The 18,517-nt window shown below is 43.5% G+C and overlaps 1 protein-coding gene across 1 annotated transcript; it reads right to left on the bottom strand.

Annotated features, from left to right (window-relative positions):
- Positions 1-490: 490 nt before the first annotated feature.
- Positions 491-2,313, bottom strand: LOC125516794 (myb-related protein 340-like). The gene is made up of 4 exons (XM_048682105.1): positions 2,247-2,313; positions 1,691-1,951; positions 1,458-1,587; positions 491-1,347 (listed from the first exon to the last, which is right to left on the bottom strand). The coding sequence occupies exons 1-4, from the start codon at positions 2,311-2,313 to the stop codon at positions 789-791; spliced, it is 1,017 nt and encodes a 338-aa protein (XP_048538062.1). The 3' UTR covers positions 491-788.
- Between the last annotated feature and the right edge of the window lie 16,204 nt (positions 2,314-18,517).

Raw genomic sequence — 18,517 nt, 5'->3', positions numbered from 1 at the left:
AGACCTCCTTAGATCTTACAACATGGGATACATAACCGCTTCCTTTCTTTAGGGTGTGAGAATATAGATAGAGCCATACAAAGCGAAATAAAGGGAAAAGGACTGAACGGACACAAAGGCCCAACAAGGCAATATCATGGCACGAATAACAAAAATAGATACTGCACGAACAAGGCAGTGTAAAGTATGATTTGTTAGAATAGAACAAAGTCGATTATGACAAAGAAAATAACTATTATTGTCCAGAGTATATGATACATCAAATACATAGCGGCATAACAAGTACATGAGCTTAGATAAAAAGGTATTTCTTTTGATATGCATAATACACCATCTCTTTTTAAATATAAAACGTCTTGTCGGTTAAATTTAAATTGACAAAACGTCTTATATTTAGAAACGAAGGTAGTAGAAGTTAGACGCGGAGTAAATGTAACGGAGAGAATACGTGAGCTAGGTGGCTTAAGTGCACCTTTGAACACCTGTCCTTTCTTTCATTGCCTTTTCAAAGGAAAAAAACCTACCAGTATAATACTTTCTTTGTTACATAATGTAAGACGTTTTTTACATTAATGTAATATCAAAAAGCATCTTACATTATGAGACGGAGGGAGTAGTTTATTTTCTTTTTCTAAAAATTGCTCTAAAAGGAGCTAGACATGCCAACGTGGCAGGCTAGTCGAAGTGGGGGCTATAGTTGGCGACGCATCCTTATCCACCAACACCACACGTACATAGCCGCTACGTGTACCCTCCACAGCATAGGCTTTGCCATTGTATATGCTAGGCTAGTAGAAAGCGAGTCCGTGATCTTGGAGCAAAGCGAAGCTGCCCCAGCCGCACGCGCCGCCACCACCGACGTCATCTACAACGACGACGTCGTCGAGGTTCCACAAGCTGCCCCACGTGGCGCCGCAGGCGTCGATCTCCCCGCTGGAACCCGCGTCGCTGGCAGCGGCATCGCCGCCGTCGAGGAGGAAGTAGGCCGATGTCGACATTGGATCATGGTACTGCAGGAAGTCGTCCATGTCCGCCATATCCCGCATCATCGCCAGGTCGTCGTCGTCCTGCGCCGGCGGCGGTGCTGGCCATGTTGTTGCTTCATCTGCGTGATGGCTAGCCGCGCCGTCGCCGTTGTTGTCCGCGCTAGCAGCGCCGTCGTCGTCCTGGACGTCGCGCTGGTGCTCGTGGTGACCTTGCATGATCTCGCGGCGCTGCTTGAGGAAGCGCGCCCTGGCGCGCTCGATGTTCTTGGACGACGGCTTGCCCTTCTTGAAGTGCGTCCGCCAGTAGTTCTTGATCTCGTTGTCCGTCCGGCCGGGGAGGCTACGCGCAATCGTCGACCATCTGGCAGAAGATCGATCATCACAAATTAAGTGCGTGTGTTTTGTGAGCTCGATCCCATCGATCATGGGCTCATGGCATGCATGCACATCCGCAAACTAAAGATTTTTTACCTGTTTCCCCACAAGGCATGGAGCTCGAGTATGACGGTCTCCTCCTGCGGCGTGATCTTGCCTCTCTTGAGGTCAGGTCGCAGGTAATTCACCCACCGAAGCCTGCAGCTCTTCCCGCTTCTCTTCAGACCTGCAGCAAAACGAGCTTAGCGACATGCAAGCTCGACGAATTTGCATGCGCACGTACCCGTACGCATGCAGCCCAAATTTAACGAACACGAATGATTGCGCACCTGTGAGCTTGGCGACAGAATTCCACCTCCCATCCCCCTGCTGCCGAACATAGCCGAGCAGCAGCTTGTCTTCCTGCGCCGTCCACGGCCCTTTCCTCCACCCTCCCTCCTCCCTTCCCCAGCCATACTGCTCCATTCCAACAATAACTACTCGTAATCGAGCTGTAGACTCCCCGTCAGGGAGAGAGAGCGAGCGAGAGTGAGGCGAGGTGGTGGTGTGCAACAAACGAGGCGTGCTATCGCTGCATATATACTGGCGCGCTGCGTAGGGGCGCCGGGTCACCGGTCACCGCAGGTCAGGTCGCTGTCAGGGACACTCCACTGTCACTACCCCCTGATCGACGAGGTGGCAAGGGAATCGTCTGCCGGAAATGCCCCGACGGCCGGCGATCGCTCGATTCTTAAATCTAATCAACCTTTTGCTCCTCCTTTTCTCGACAGGCATGATGATGGATTACCGACTCACCGTAGGTTTTCTGCCGAAAGCGCGGCCTCCGCGCTTAGCTTAGCTGCGTTTCTTTGGGTGTTGCTTTGTGTAGCCACGACAGGGACAAACCGTGGATGTTTCCTAGCTTGTAGCTAGCCGGCCATCGATCCAGCCTCCTGCTCCTGGTGCGGCACATCGATCGTACTACTGACTCTTGCAACAGTTTTTGCTAGCCCTCATACCCTTCTAGCGATGGAGATCGATGGATCAGCAATAATATCGCATGTAAGGGAAGTTTGGGCTTAATAATTTTTGGGCACTGTCTCATTTTTAGTTACCTTGTCTCGTGTGGTGCATCTAGATCTAGTCGACGAACAACATGATGCTGGCATAGATTTGGTGCTGTTAACAATAGTGCTAGTGCATCTTCTTTTCTTTTCCTAGCTAAAGGATTACCACCAATGCATCATTGAACGTGGGTTCAAAGATTCGTTGTAGAAAGGGCTGGGGCGTGTTTCGTACGTTTTATGTGCATTGCTCCACGTGTGGCCATACAAGAGGACGTGTAGTACTGTCGTGTACGGGGGTTGTGGCTCGTGGCAGCATATCCACGTTAGCCTTTTCCTTTTACAAAGTCCCTACATTCATTGGTACGTATTATAAACTGAAGAGGCAAGAGGACTATAGACCCATAAACTTGCAATGAATATGATGGTTTAGCCCACAACCTTGCAAAAGATGATCACCTCATCCCTAAACTTGCAATGTATGTGAAGATTTAGTCCAAAACCAATCAAAAGTTGACAAATGACGCCACGCTGGCCACGTCATGCCACACCCGCTTGGCCTGGCATTTTTACAGAAACCCCCTCCATCTTTATAGAAATCATGAACGCAGTTGCGCTTGCGCCTACGTGCCGAGGGTGGTGCTAGCAATCTGGCTAGGATTGGCGGCTGCCATACCTCAAATTCCACCAATAAATATACTGGTATATATACGAGTACTAGTATGTGTGCATCTTGATTATAATTGATAAGGTATTGTACGTGTTGAGCCAGCTGAGTTGATTGCTGACTTGATGATGGTCCTAATGCATCGGCAAGTGGTCTTGCGAGTTACACTCCACGCACAAATCAACACACGTTCGTCGGGTTCAAAATTCTGGAAAATGGAAATCCTTTCGCTGCATGGCCGAATGTGTGCAGTAGCAAGCAACAAGCAGGGAGAGGCAGTGGCCGGCATTGAATCGGGCCATGCGAGGACGCAAGCGCGACTGAGCACAAAATGGCATAGAATAAGAAGATCAAATGATGAATGAAAGTGTTCTAAAAATGTAAAGAAAGAAAGTTAATTTAGAATTGAAATTGAACTTCAAATTTTTGAAGCAAATTTTGTTGTCGTCTGCCAAAATAAGCTCATATATTTTAGGTATCCCCCTATTGACAAAACTAATACATTGGTTTTCAATTTTGATTTTGCTTGTTAAACACAAAGTATTTATATAACTAATATAGTGAGCTCTCACATAATTACATTATATGTACATGGTTTTCTCCTTCGTAGATATCTCCACACCTAAGAACTATTCCTGCCTCCGCCACTGGTAGTAATTAACGCGGTTTCAGTACTGGTCTCAACAGTGACATAGTCCAACATGTTTTTCTTTGTTGGTGTCCAATCCACATGATTCCATATTCCATCGAATCTTTACCCAAAACTTGGAAACTTCACAACACAAAACTTAACAGAAAACTCGTAAGCTCCGTTAGTATAAGAAAATAAATCACCACTTAGGTACTATTGTGAACTTATTCTAAATTCATATTGGTGTAATATCTACGATATTCTAACTCATCTATGGTTCATACCATCCGATACTACTCATAGATTCATCAAAATAAGCAAACAACACATAGAAAACAGAATCTGTCAAAAACAGAACAGTCTGTAGTAATATGTAGGTTTCGACTACTTCTGGAACCCCAAAAATTCTAAAATAAATTGCTGGACGTTAGGAGTTTATCTATTAATCATCTGCAAAAATAATTAGCTAAATAGCACTCTTAAATAAAAAAGGCAGCAATTCTCGTGAGCGCTAAAGTTTCTGTTTTTTACAGCAAGATCGCAAATACTTTCCCCAAGTCTTCCCAAAGGTTCTACTTGGCACAAACACTAATTAAAACATAAAAACTCAATCATAACAGAGGCTAGATAAATTATTTATTACTAAACAGGAACAAAAAGCAAGGGACAAAAATAAAATTGGGTTGCCTCCCAACAAGCGCTATCGTTTAACGCCCCTAGCTAGGCATGATGATTTCAATGATACTCACATAAAAGATAAGAATTGTAACATAAAGAGAGCATCATGAAGAATATGACTAACACATTTAAGTCTAACCCACTTCTTATGCATAGGGATTTTGTGACCAAACAATTTATGGGAACAAAAATCAACTTGCATAGGAAGGTAAAATAAGCAAATCTTCAAGATTTTCAACACATAGAGAGGAAACTTGATATTATTGCAATTCCTACAAGCATATGTTCCTCCCTCATAATAATTTTCAGTAGCATCATGAATGAATTCAACAATATAACTATCACATAAAGCATTCTTTTCATGATCCCCAAGCATATAAATTTTATTACTCTCCACATAAGCGAATTTCTTCTCATGAATAGTAGTGGGAGCAAACTCAACAAAATAACTATCATGTGAGGCATAATCCAATTGAAAACTAAAATCATGATGACAAGTTTCATGGTTATCATTATTCTTTATAGCATACATGTCATCACAATAATCATCATAGATAGCAACTTTGTTCTCATAATCAATTGGAACCTCTTCCGAAATAGTGGATTCATCACTAAATAAAGTCATGACCTCTCCAAATCCACTTTCATCAATATAATCATCATAAATAGGAGGCATGCTTTCATCATAATAAATTTTCTCATCAAAACTTGGGGGACAAAAATATCATCTTCATCAAACATAGCATCCCCAAGCTTGTGGCTTTGCATATCATTAGCATCATAGATATTCAAGGAATTTATACTAACAACGTTGCAATCATGCTCATCATACAAAGATTTAGTGCCTAACATTCTAATGCATTCTTCATTGTAACAATTTGGCACAATTATCGGAATCCTTATTTTCATGGAAGACATTAAAAAGATGAAGCATATGAGGTATCCTCAATTTCGTTTTTTTGTAGTTTTCTTTTATAGACTAAACTAGTGATAAAACAAGAAACAAAAAGATTTGATTGCAAGATCTAAAGATATACCTTCAAGCGCTAACGTCCCTGGCAACGTCGCCAGAAAAGAGCTTGATGTCTACTACACAACCTTCTTCTTGTAGACGTTGTTGGGCCTCCAAGTGCAGAGATTTGTAGGACAGTAGCAAATTTCCCTCAAGTGGATGACCTAAGGTTTATCAATCCGTGGGAGGCATAGGATGAAGATGGTCTCTCTTAAACAACCCTCAACCAAATAACAAAGAGTCTCTTGTGTCCCAAACACACCCAATACAATGGTAAATTGTATAGGTGCACTAGTTCGGCGAAGAGATGGTGATACAAGTGCAATATGGATAGCAGATAATGGTTTTTGTAATATGAAAAATATAAAAATAGCAAGGTAGCAAGTGGTAAAAGTGAGCACAAATGGTATTGCAATGCTAGGAAACAAGGCCTAGGGTACATACTTTCACTAGTGCAAGTCCTCTCAACAATAATAACATAATTGGATCATATAACTATCCCTCAACATGCAACAAAGAGTCACTCCAAAGTCACTAATAGCGGAGAACAAGCAAAGAGATTATGGTAGGGTACGAAACCACCTCAAAGTTATCCTTTCTGATCGATCTATTCAAGAGTCCGTAGTAAAATAACATGCAGTTATTCTTTCCGTTCGATCTATCATAGAGTTCGTACTAGAATAACACCTTAAGACACAAATCAACCAAAACCCTAATGTCACCTAGATACTCCAATGTGACCTCAAGTATCCGTGGGTATGATTATACGATATGCATCAAATAATCTCAGATTCATCTATTCAACCAACACAAAGAACTTCAAAGAGTGCCCCAAAGTTTCTACCAGAGAGTCAAGACGAAAACGTGTGCCAACCCCTATGCATAAGTTCACGAGGTCACGGAACTCGCAAGTTGATCACCAAAACATACATCAAGTGGATCATGTGATATCCCATTGTCACCACAGATAAGCACATGCAAGACATACATCAAGTGTTCTCAAATCCTTAAAGACTCAATCCGATAAGATAACTTCAAAGGGAAAACTCAATTCATCACAAGAGAGTAGAGGGGGAGAAACATCATAAGATCCAAATATAATAGCAAAGCTCGCGATACATCAAGATCGTATCACCTCAAGAACAAGAACACGAGAGAGAGAGATCAAACACATAGCTACTGGTACATACCCTCGGCCCCGAGGGACAACTACTCCCTCCTCGTCATGGAGAGCACCGAGATGATGAAGATGGCCACCAGAGAGGGATTCCCCCCTCCGGCAGGGTGCCGGAATGGGTCTAGATTGGTTTTCGGTGGCTACGGAGGCTTCTGGCGGCGGAACTCCCGATCTATTCTGCTCCTCGATGTTTTTAGGGTATATGGACATATATAGGCGAAAGAAGTCGGTCAGGGGAGCCACGAGGGGCCCATGAGGGTGGGTGCGTGCCTCCCTGCCTCGTGGCTTCCTCGAAGCTTCCCTGACATCTACTCCAAGTCTCCTGGGTTGCTCCCGTTCCAAAAATAACTCTCCCGAAGGTTTCATTCCGTTTGGACTCCATTTGATATTCCTTTTCTTCGAAACACTGAAATAGGCAATAAAACAACATTTTGGGCTGGGCCTCCGGTTAATAGGTTAGTCCCAAAAATAATATAGAAGTGTATAACAAAGCCCATAAACATCCAAAATGGGTAATATAATAGCATGGAACAATAAAAAATATAGATACGTTGGAGACGTATCAGCGGGGCCCACCCGCCAGCCTCACCACTCGCGCCCGAAGCGGTACGAGTGGAGACGTATTTCTCTTTTACGCCTTCGACGTCACCCCCAAGGAATTTATGTTTAATTCAAATTTATTCGGAAATTGACCTAAACTTTGACCAGGCATCATTTCTAAACCATAAGTCCAAATGATTTGATTCTTTTTGCATTGTCTTTGTTTTAGAAAGCTCTAGCAGCACACCAAAAGGTGGATTTTTCCTTGCTGTCTAGAATTTCTCGTGATTTTCAGAATGGGTTTTGATATTTGTTTTTGTGGTGATTAATTATTTTTAGAAGGAGAAGCTTGTCTTGAAGCAAACCAAGAGGGGTGTGATCCTCCCCTACACTAAGGCAAGCCACACCAGCATTTGGATGGTGTTATTTCAATATCTATGATTTTCTACTTCAATATGAGTCTTTACTTGCATTTAAAAATTGATAAATAAATTTTGTTAATTGCTAGTTACTTTACCATGTTTGATATGCTTGTTTTAGTTACTGGTAAATTTCATGAACTTGTTTGGTCAAGTAGAGTAAAATTTTGCATTAGTCATTTTGCTATGGTAGAAAATGATAGTTATTTTACTTAATTAGATTTTCATAAAAATGATGAGTTAATAAAAATATTGCTGGATAATAAAAATGAATTAGGACCAGTGAAGTTTTTGGATCCTGAATATTGCAAGTTAATTATGTAGATAAGTTTGATCCATATCCTTGTGTTGTTTGATTGCATGTCGATTAGTTGCGTGATTAAGTCACAATATCATTGATATTTATAAAAAGTTTTTGTCAAAGTTAAACTTGATTAAGTTCAACTTGAATATGATGTTGATCCCATCATGGTGCCACTGAATCGGGTTTTTATTCAGTGCGACCACATTTACCTTGTGGGAAGGTCTTGATTCGGTCCTTTGTTGTGCCTCTCACCAGTGCCTCCCGCGAGGGAAGGTTATGGGCGTGCATACCCTGGCCCGGTAAGCAGACATAACCTTGTGTGCTCGTTTTTGTTTTTGTGGTACCTTGTCCCCGTTTGGGACCATTTTGCCATGACGATGGCCGTTGGTGCCTTTGGTAGGCACGTGGCCACCCAAGACCTAGCCCTGAGAGGGAGTTGGTCGGAGTGGCCGGGAGAGTGCCATGACAAAGGGAGGGTTTCATCGGAACACTTTGGTCCACCCGAATGGGAGTGCGAGGCCAGGTGTTCCGTAGTGTGGGTAAAGTGCGCTACCTCTGCAGAGTGTATTTAATCTATCGATAGCCACGTCCTCGGTTATGGGCATAGCTCGGAAGTAAGTCACACCATGGATCAACTTTTATAAATAATCTTGCAAACTAAATGATTGTTGCGATGCTGTGTGTTTCATGAACTCTCGAGTTGTTCATGAGTGGTTGGTTTTTAGTTGTGACCCCGGTATGGTCACCGCTTGGTTACGAGGTAACCGTCTGGTAAGCGAGTCTGTGAGACTCGGTGCGTGTATTGGTTTCATTGCATGATTAGTAACTCTTTCTTTTGCATTAATTTGATTAATTGTCATGATATTGTCTGTCATCGTGCTTATGTTTGTTGTGAGCTTGCAAGTACATTTAATGTATTGACCTAGTGTCTCATGCCAGCTTTCAGGCAAGTCGATTCACATCGGAGAGCATCTTGCGTCTAGGCCGTGTCCACGTTGGTGTCCCTGTGCTATGGAGTTCCACTTCGTCGTTCTTCCGCTGCCGTGTAGTTCGTGTGATCGAGGCCCTTGTCATGTTCATTAAATAATGTACATACTCTTTAGCAGCACTATGAGTGTCGCTTGGCCTCGTATCTCGATGTAATATCAGACTTATGTAATCCGCTAGCATCAATAAAGCGGTTGTTTCTGTACTAAGTTGTTGTGCATTGCCAGAAGACTTGATCTCTGGGCTAGCAATGCAGGGTGAACCGGTTGCTCTGAGTCGGGTTGCCACAACACTTGGTATCAGAGCCACGCTGATTGTAGGGCATGCTAGACCGTTAGTGCGTTAGTGAAATGGTAGATAGCTTCGTCTGAGTGCCGGTAGTCATAGAAATTGGTTGCTGCATTGCATGCATGTTTATTTGTTGTTATTACTAACCGTATGATTTGTGAGTGTAGATGGCTCCAGTACCGATCTTGTACCATCCTGAGCCAGCCCCGTACACATCGCCGCACCTGTTTCAGAATGTGTGGGGACGACTCTATCCAGAGGGTGCTGATCCAGAGTATCGGGTGTATCGGGAGCATCTGGCCGGTGCATTGTATGAGTATTATGCTGGGGTCACTCTACACCACAGTTCCCCTTCCGGCGCTTACACTCTCTCTATTAAGGGTGGTCTTGCTTCTACACCATCTCAGGCGGTTCAGTTTGCTGCTATCGAGGCTCTTGTAGACTTGCACTACAACGAGGTTCGCATGCACACCCACCCATGTTTCTTCTACTACCCATCTCTGCACGAGAATGGGCGTATCCGCTTTCCTTTGATTAATCCGGTGTGTGATCGTCCCACTAGCCACCTTTCTTGCTATATCACTGCCAGTTATCTCCTGAACTACGAGTTAGCTCGGGAGCTTTCACGCGCTCGAACAGCTCTCGCTGCTGCTCGTACTAGGAACCCTCTTCCCACTGTCATCTACACTACTCCAGTTCCTCCCGCCTCCATTCCCCTGGTGACTTCACAGGGTACCATTAACCCTCTGATTGTGACCCCTCGCAGTGCTCCTGCTACGTGGGCTTCCCTTGTCGCTACTCCTGCCGCTCCTATGCTTAGATCCCATCCCGTGCCTACCCCTAAGGGAGAGCCCTCGAGGCAGCGCCGTCGCGTCTCTCTTAACCCGGAGGTCTCTACTATCAGTTCAGGATCTGGGTCCAGCTCAGGAGAGGAGCCCGCAGCAGCGCAGTCCGAGTAGTAGACCGCTAGAGTATCGCTTTCGTCGTGAGTATGATGTATGAGTGTAGTCGCATGTGTCATGATGTTTAGTTTCATGTATGAGGGTAGTAGACCCGTTGTGATGATTACTTCCATGTTGAGTCTGTATAATTATGTTGGAACTTTTTATTCGCTTTGGCTTTCTTTCGCTATTTTCTTCTGGGATTTGTCAATGGCTTTCCTCCCACGTTGGATTTTTCTCATAACGGTTGATATGTATTGGAAAAAAATAAATAATAGGATGACACGTGGAGGCAGCAGCAGTCAAGCTTGTGAGGATGTCCCTGTCCGTCGCTCCGCACGACAGGCAGGGCATTCCCCCGAGCCATACCAGCCACCTCCGTCTCCACTGCCACATCTGCCTTCCACTGAGCAAATCCTGCGAATGTTTGAATAAAGGAGGAGCAACGATCTGCTAGAAATATTGAGAAGTGTGCAAATTATGGTTGGGAAGAATGGAAACCAGAATGGCCATCACTCCAAGCTGTCGGATTTTCAACGAACCAAGCCTCCCAGCTTCAGCCAAGTTATTGATCCATTGGACGCCGATGATTGGTTAAGGACTATTGAGAGGAAACTGGAGATTGCTCGCACTCAAGAAGGAGACAAGGTTCCCTTCACAACGCATTATCTTGAAGGAGCTGTCGCTATATGGTGGGATAATGCTAAAGCAATATGGCCCGCGGACGAGGAAATTACTTGGGCTAAATTCAAGGATCATTTCTGCAAGTATCATATTCCCATCGGGATTATGAAAATCAAGCAGGGTGAATTCCTCGCCCTCACTCAAGGCAGCATGACAGTCAACGAGTATCTGAATAAGTTCAACCATTTGTCCCGCTATTCTCTCTACGATGTGGCCACAGAAGAATGGGAGATCGACAGATTTCTTGCAGGCCTGAATCAGCATCTCAGGTGCACCATCAGCATGTTTGATTTTCCGGACTTCCTGACTCTGGTGAACAAGGCCCTCATGGCAGAAAGGGAACACAAGCTCCTAGATGACAACAAGCCAGCTATTAATGACCACAAGCGCAAATTCGAGCCGAAGAAGGAGATGCAACCAGTGCAGAAGGCTTGTACTTGGCAATAGACTCAGGTGGAGTACAAACCCAACTGGCAGCAAAATGTCAACAAGACCACCGCTCAAGTCAAGAATATCGTGACCAGCCTGGTGCGCGAAGATTGCCAGCGCAACAACTCATGTTTCAGCTGTGGGAAAACAGGACATTACGCCAGGCAGTGCCCCAAGAACAACAAGCAAATAACTCCATTCCATCCGCAAGTCAACTACATGGAGCCGTATTCCTCCCCCGATATGATCCCAGGGCAAATCCATCATATCTCCGCGGATGAAGCCCAAGAGGACCCAGACGTCGTCATTGGTATGTTCCTTGTTAACGACATACCCGCCGTAATTTTATTTGACTCTGGGGCTTCCCACTCTTTTATCTCGCGGAGTTTTGCTGCCCAAAACAAATTTTCTTGCTCGATTTTGGAAAACACATGATGGTACAATCCCCAGGATCCCTGCTCAGAATCAATCTGGTCTGCCGCAATCTGGAAATTGATATCAAGGGCATCAAGTTTCCAACATCTCTGATAATCATCGATTCCAACAAACTGGATATTATTTTGGGCATGAATTGGTTAAGCCAATACCAAGCATGCATCAACTATGCGACCAGAGAAGTTACCATGACAAATACGGAAGGTCGTACCACAAGTTTTTATGCCCGCAAGGGCATACCCAAGAAGGATATGATGTTCACGGCCGTGGCAGAAGAGGTGGAGCTAATTCCAGTGGTCAATAAGTACCCAGATGTATTCCCAGAAGAATTACCAGGCATGCCACCTGACAGAGAACTGGAATTTGTAATTGATTTGGTGCCTGGAACCACACCAATACACAAGAAATATTATCGGATGCCTTCATCAGAATTGGTGGAATTAAAGAAACAGCTGGATGAGATGCTGTAGAAAGGATACATCCACCCCAGCTCTTCTCCATGGGGATCACCTGCGATATTCGTGGATAAAAAGGATGGCAGCCTACGAATGTGCGTAAACTACCGACAGCTGAATGACGTCACCATCAAAAACAAATATCCCCTGCCAAGGATTGGCGATCTGTTTGATCAACTCAACGGAGCCAAAGTATTCTCCAAAATTGATTTGAGGACAGGATATCATCAGCTCAAGATAAAGAAAGAGGATATTCCCAAGACCGCGTTCACCACTCGGTATGGTCTTTATGAGTATACCGTTATGTCCTTCGGCCTCACCAACGCCCCCGCCTTCTTCATGCATATGATGAACAAGGTGTTTATGGATTTCTTGGACAAATTTGTGGTGGTGTTCATTGATGACATCCTCGTTTACTCCAACAGCAAAGACGAGCACAAGGAACATCTCCGAGCAGTTTTGCAAAGGCTTCACGACCATCAGCTTTATGCCAAGTTCAGCAAATGTGAGTTCTGGCTCCAGCAAGTTGGATTCCTTGGGCATGCCCTCTCGGCAGAAGGAATCTCAATGGATCCAAGCAAGGTGAAAGATGTACTTGATTTGTCCGCACCCACGACAGTCTCAGAAATCCGGAGTTTCCTTGGACTAGCCGGATATTCTCACCGTTTTATTTAAGGATTCTCCAAGATTGCCAAGCCAATGACCGAGCTCCTCAAGAAGGATAAGAAGTTTGAATGGACTAAGGACTACGAGTGGAGTTTCAATGAGTTAAAAATCAGGCTGACGACAGCACCAGTATTGACTCTTCCAGACATCTACCGCAGTTTCGATGTCTACTGTGACGCCTCCAGAAAAGGTCTTGGATGCATACTCATGCAAGATGGCAAGGTTTTGGCTTATGCATCCCGACAACTGCGGCAACACGAAGGAAATTACCCCACTTATGATTTGGAATTGGCCGTGGTGGTGCACGCTTTGAAGATCTGGAGACACTACCTGATTGGAAAGAAGGGCTAGATATTTACCGACCACAAGAGTCTCAAGTATATATTCACCCAGCCTGATCTGAACCTTCGACAGCGAAGATGGCTCAAGTTGGTTAAGGACTACAACCTCAGCCGCAAACCAGCCAACCTTAATGCTCTCATGGATTCATTGCCTCTTGAGCTTTATGAAGAAATCACTCAGGTCAATTTGGTGATCACCGATGCCTGTCTTGCCAACATATTGGGAGTTTCCCCTACTCTCGAAGAAGAAATCCGTTGTGCTCAGGCAGATGACAAACTATTGAAAATATATGTCCAGAAGATGCACAAAGGGCATGCACGGGATTTCTCAAGGGATCAACGAGGTACACTAAGGTTCCGCGGAAGGATTTGCGTACGCAACCTTGAAGGTCTGAAGAAGAAGATTTTGGTAGAAGCACATGAAGCACCATACTCAATTCACCCAGGTGGTACCAAAATGTATAAACACCTTCATCAGGTATTCTGGTGGGATGGAATGAAGAAATACATCGCATACTTTGTGTCCTATTGCGATATATGCAACAAGGTAAAGGCGGAACACCAAAAACCCGTCGGACTCCTCCAACCTCTGCCAGTATCCCAATGGAAATGGGACGATATCTGCATGGATTTTATCACCGGATTACCAAGGTCTCATCGAGGAAACAACACAATATGGGTCATAGTGGACACCTCAACGAAGGTGGCACATTTCCTTCCCATCTGGACCACCTACCGTGCAAATCAACTTGCACAATTATATGTGTCACGAATTGTCAGCTTGCATGGAGTACCCAAGACCATCACCTCTGACAGGGGATCACTCTTCACTTCAGCATTTTGGTCTTGACTACATCAAGCCTTGGGGACTACTCTGAAGTACAGCACGGCTTATCATCCCCAGACAGATGGACAGACTGAGCGAGTAAATCAAATAGTTGAAGATATGCTCCGGGCATGTGCATTGGCCCAAGGAACCAAGTGGGAAGACTGTCTTCCTGATGTCTACTACACAACATTCTTCTTGTAAACGTTGTTGGGCCTCGAAGTGCAAAGGTTTGTAGGACAGTAGCAAATTTCCCTCAAGTGGATGACCTAAGGTTTATCAATCCGTAGGAGGCGTAGGATGAAGATGGACTCTCTCAAGCAACCCTGCAACCAAATAAAAAAGAGTCTCTTGTGTCCCCAACACACCCAATACAATGGTAAATTGTATAGGTGCACTAGTTCGGCGAAGAGATGGTGATACAAGTGGTATATGGGTGGTAGATAATAGTTTTTGTAATATGAAAATATAAAAACAGCAACGTAACTAATGGTAAAAGTGAGTGTAAACGGTATTGCAATGCTAGGAAACAAGGCCTAGGGTTCATACTTTCACTAGCGCAAGTTCTCTCAACAATAATAACATAATTGGATCATATAACTATCCCTCAACATGCAACAAAGAGTCACTCCAAAGTCACTAATAGCGGAGAACAAACGAAGAGATTATGGTAGGGTACGAAACCACCTCAAAGTTATTCTTTCCAATCAATCCGTTGGGCTATTCCTGTAAGTGTCACAAACAGCCCTAGAGTTCGTACTAGAATAACACCTTAAGACACAAATCAACCAAAACCCTAACGTCACCTAGATACTCCAATGTCACCTCAAGTATCTGTGGGTATGATTATACGATATGCGCCACACAATATCAGATTCATCTACTCAACCAACACACAGAACCTCAAAGAGTGCCCCAAAGTTTCTACCGGAGAATCACGATGAAAACGTGTGCCAACCCCTATGCATAGGTTCATGGGCGGAACCCGCAAGTTGATCACCAAAACATACATCAAGTGAATCACGTGATATCCCATTGTCACCACAGATACGCACGGCAAGACATACATCAAGTGTTCTCAAATCTTTAAAGACTCAATCCGATAAGATAACTTCAAAGGGGAAACTCAATCCATTACAAGAGAGTAGAGGGGGAGAAACATCATAAGATCCAACTATAATAGCAAAGCTCGCGATACATCAAGATCGTATCACCTCAAGAACATGAGAGAGAGAGAGAGATCAAACACATAGCTACTGGTACATACCCTCAACCCCGAGGGAGAACTACTCCCTCCTCGTCATGGAGAGCACCGGGATGATGAAGATGGCCACCGGAGAGGGATTGCCCCCTCCGACAAGGTGCCGGAACGGGTCTAGATTGGTTTTCGGTGGCTACGGAGGCTTCTGGCGGTGGAACTCCCGATCTATTGTGCTCCCCGATCATTTTAGGGTATATGGAGATATATATATAGGAGGAAGAAGTACGTCAGGGGAGCCACGAGGGGCCCACAAGGGTGGAGGGCGCCCCCCATGCCTCGTGGCTTCCTCGTTGCTTCCCTTACGTGGACTCCAAGTCTCCCAGGTTGCTTTCCTTTCAAAAATAAGTTCCGTGAAGTTTCAGGTCAATTGGACTCCGTTTCCTTTTCCTTTTCTGCGATACTCTAAAACAAGGGAAAAAAAGAAACTGGCACTGGCACTGTGCTCTGGGTTAATACACTACAAGAAATATGTCAACTTATGACCTTCTGTCAGTGACCCTCGAAGAATTGGTCATAAATTTATGACCATTTTAGACCAATTGGTCAAAAGCTGTTCAGGGGGCTCCAAACCCTAAACCATTGCGACCATTTTGGTCAGAAAGGTCGTAATTTCCTTACACGAAATGGTCACAAAGCAAATAGTGCTAGTCCGCTGCCTTATTTCTAGTTGTTAATGACCAATATAGATGGTCATAGCCTTGTAGATTTTGGTGGGTTGTGATGACTAGGCGCCATCTCATCAGTTTTGCCTATGTGTCATGTCCATGTGGCAGTTTTTGCCCTAGGTTGTGAAGCAACCTATATTTCTATCATTCCCAAAATTCCCAAAAAAATCTCATAAATTCTTTGGGGCATATCTTCATCAAATATGTAAAAATCCTTCCTTTCCTAGTTGAAAACTAATTCAACAATATCATTTTCCTATTCTGTTCACAACAACACTTTATGAAGGAAGTGCTATTTTTATATTCTTGATTGCCCTCGGAATTTTTGGGCACTCTTTCCTATCCAAATCATTACCGCATGACAAAATTCAGCTCCATTTGCCTAGCAAATCTTCCTCGGCAAATTTCCAAAGTTTTTGTCCACCTAGAAGCATTGTGAAGGAAGTACCTTTTTTATATCTCTAAATGACATGAAATTTATACAGTTCCTTCATATGCCCAAATTATCACCCTCCTCCAAATTGTAGCTCAGTCAAATCATCTATGTGAGCCCAGGTTCAATTTATATTTTATGGCCAAATTGGCACATTGCAAAGCAAGTGTTATATAGACCCCTCCTATTACCCTCAAACTTTTTGGACACTCTTCCATACCCAAATCATTGCCACATGATAATATTCAGCTCAATTTTCCTAGTAAATCTTTCTCAGGAAATTTCCAAAGTTTCTACCTCGAGAGAAGCTTTGTGAAGTAAGTACTAGCTAGGCTTACCCAAATGATCTGAAAATTTACCAGCGCATGACCATACCTATGTAACTTACCTACACCAATTTTGTCCATAGAAGAGCATTGTGAAGGAAGTACTACTTTGGCATGTCAAAATGATATCAATTTTCTACAATGCTTTCCTATGCCCAAATAACCATCCTCCACCAAATTTCAGCTCAATCCATTCATTATTTTGAGCCCAGCTTCAACATTCATATTTTTGTCCAGTGTGGTACTTTGCAAAGAAAGTACCACCTAGGCTCCTCCTTTTGAGGTGAAAATTTGTGAATACATTCTCCTTAGTAGATGATCATCCTCGGCCAAAACTCACGCCCATTGGCCATGTGCATTTCCCGTACCGCAAATCAAACACTTGGCTGCTTATTCATGTTTGAGCATCGATCGGTCTCCTCGTGAGAATATTATGTTGTGATTTTATTCCTAGCACCTAACTGGGGAGTGCCCAACCCACTAGACATGCCTAGGCCGCACATAACACATGGCAACGCCACGGTCATGCGGTGACCACGCGGCGGGCATGCGAGCTTACGCGCTCTAGAGTTGGGGCCCTCGGCCACCGTCCAAACCTCGATGTCTCGCCATCAAACCATGTATTTCTGATTAAATAGATACTTATTTACCTAGAAATGATTTTTGGAAAAAATAAAGAGCAAACTATGAGGCAGCTGCAGTTCAAATTTGACCCGCTTCCAGCTAAATCGACGGGAATTTGTCTTTTTGACCAGAGGTGGATCAAAAATTTTGACACCCAACCATTTTGTTAATTGTGCATTAAATATGGCCTAGTATTTTATAAAATTGATTAGGTCCAATTTTGCAACAAATATATGGTAGGTCCTTCACAAAAAAAACTCATTTCAGGCACTCAAAAAATGGAAAATGGTTTTTTCGTCCCAAAAAATGAAAACTTCCTTAGGCAACATTGTTTGCCATTCCAATATGCACCCTTGTGCACAATATGAGATCATTTGAACAAACTATGCCATGAATGTGGCCATAAGATTGATCATTTGGCTTGAAAGCCATGAATCTTCACACTTGATAGCTCATTTCTGAGAACACTTTTTTAAAATAATTACCGTATTACAAGTTTATTATTTTTCCTGGAAACTTGGTCACATATAATGACACAATGCGAAGGTTTTCCAATTTTTTGATTTTTTTTGAATTTTTTATGCCCGTTTCAAAATGCGGTCAAAACGGCGAGCTTGACCGTTCCTAGCTAGTGGTTGAATCTTGGAAAACTTTTGATGTTTCTCTAATTAAATAGATACTTATGTACCTAGAAATGATTTTTGGAAAAAATAAATAGCAAACTATGAGGCAGCTGCAGTTCAAATTTGACCCGCTTCGAACTGAATCGGCGGGAATTTGTCTTTTTCACCAGAGGTGGATCAAAACTTTTGGCACCCAACCATTTTGTCAATTGTGCATTAAATATGGTATAGTATTTTATAAAAATGATTTGGTACAATTTTGCAACAAATATATGGTGGGTCCTTCACAAAAAAACCTCATTTCGGGCACTCGAAAAATGGAAAATGAATTTTCCGTGCAAAGAAAATGAAAACTCCCTTTGGCAACATTGTTTGGAATTCCAAGATGCACCCTTGTGCACAATATGAGATCATTTGAACAAACTATGCCATGAATGTGACCATAAGATTGATCATTTGGCTTGGAAGCCATTGATCTCCACACGTGATAGATCGTTTCTGAGAACACTTTTTTAAATAATCGCCGTATTACAAGTTTGTTATTTTTTCTGGAAACTTGGCCACATATAATGACACAATGCGAAGGTTTCCCAATTTTTTGATTTTTTTTGAATTTTTTATGCCCGTTTCAAAATGCGGTCAAAACGGCGGGAATGACCGTTCCTAGCTAGTGGTTGAGTCTTGGAATTTTTTTGGTGTTT

This window comes from Triticum urartu, chromosome 6 (assembly GCF_003073215.2).
Source record: "Triticum urartu cultivar G1812 chromosome 6, Tu2.1, whole genome shotgun sequence".
Classification (NCBI taxonomy): Eukaryota; Viridiplantae; Streptophyta; class Magnoliopsida; order Poales; family Poaceae; genus Triticum; species Triticum urartu.
Note: the sequence above shows the minus strand (reverse complement) of the source record. Positions and strands in the feature narration are given on the sequence as shown.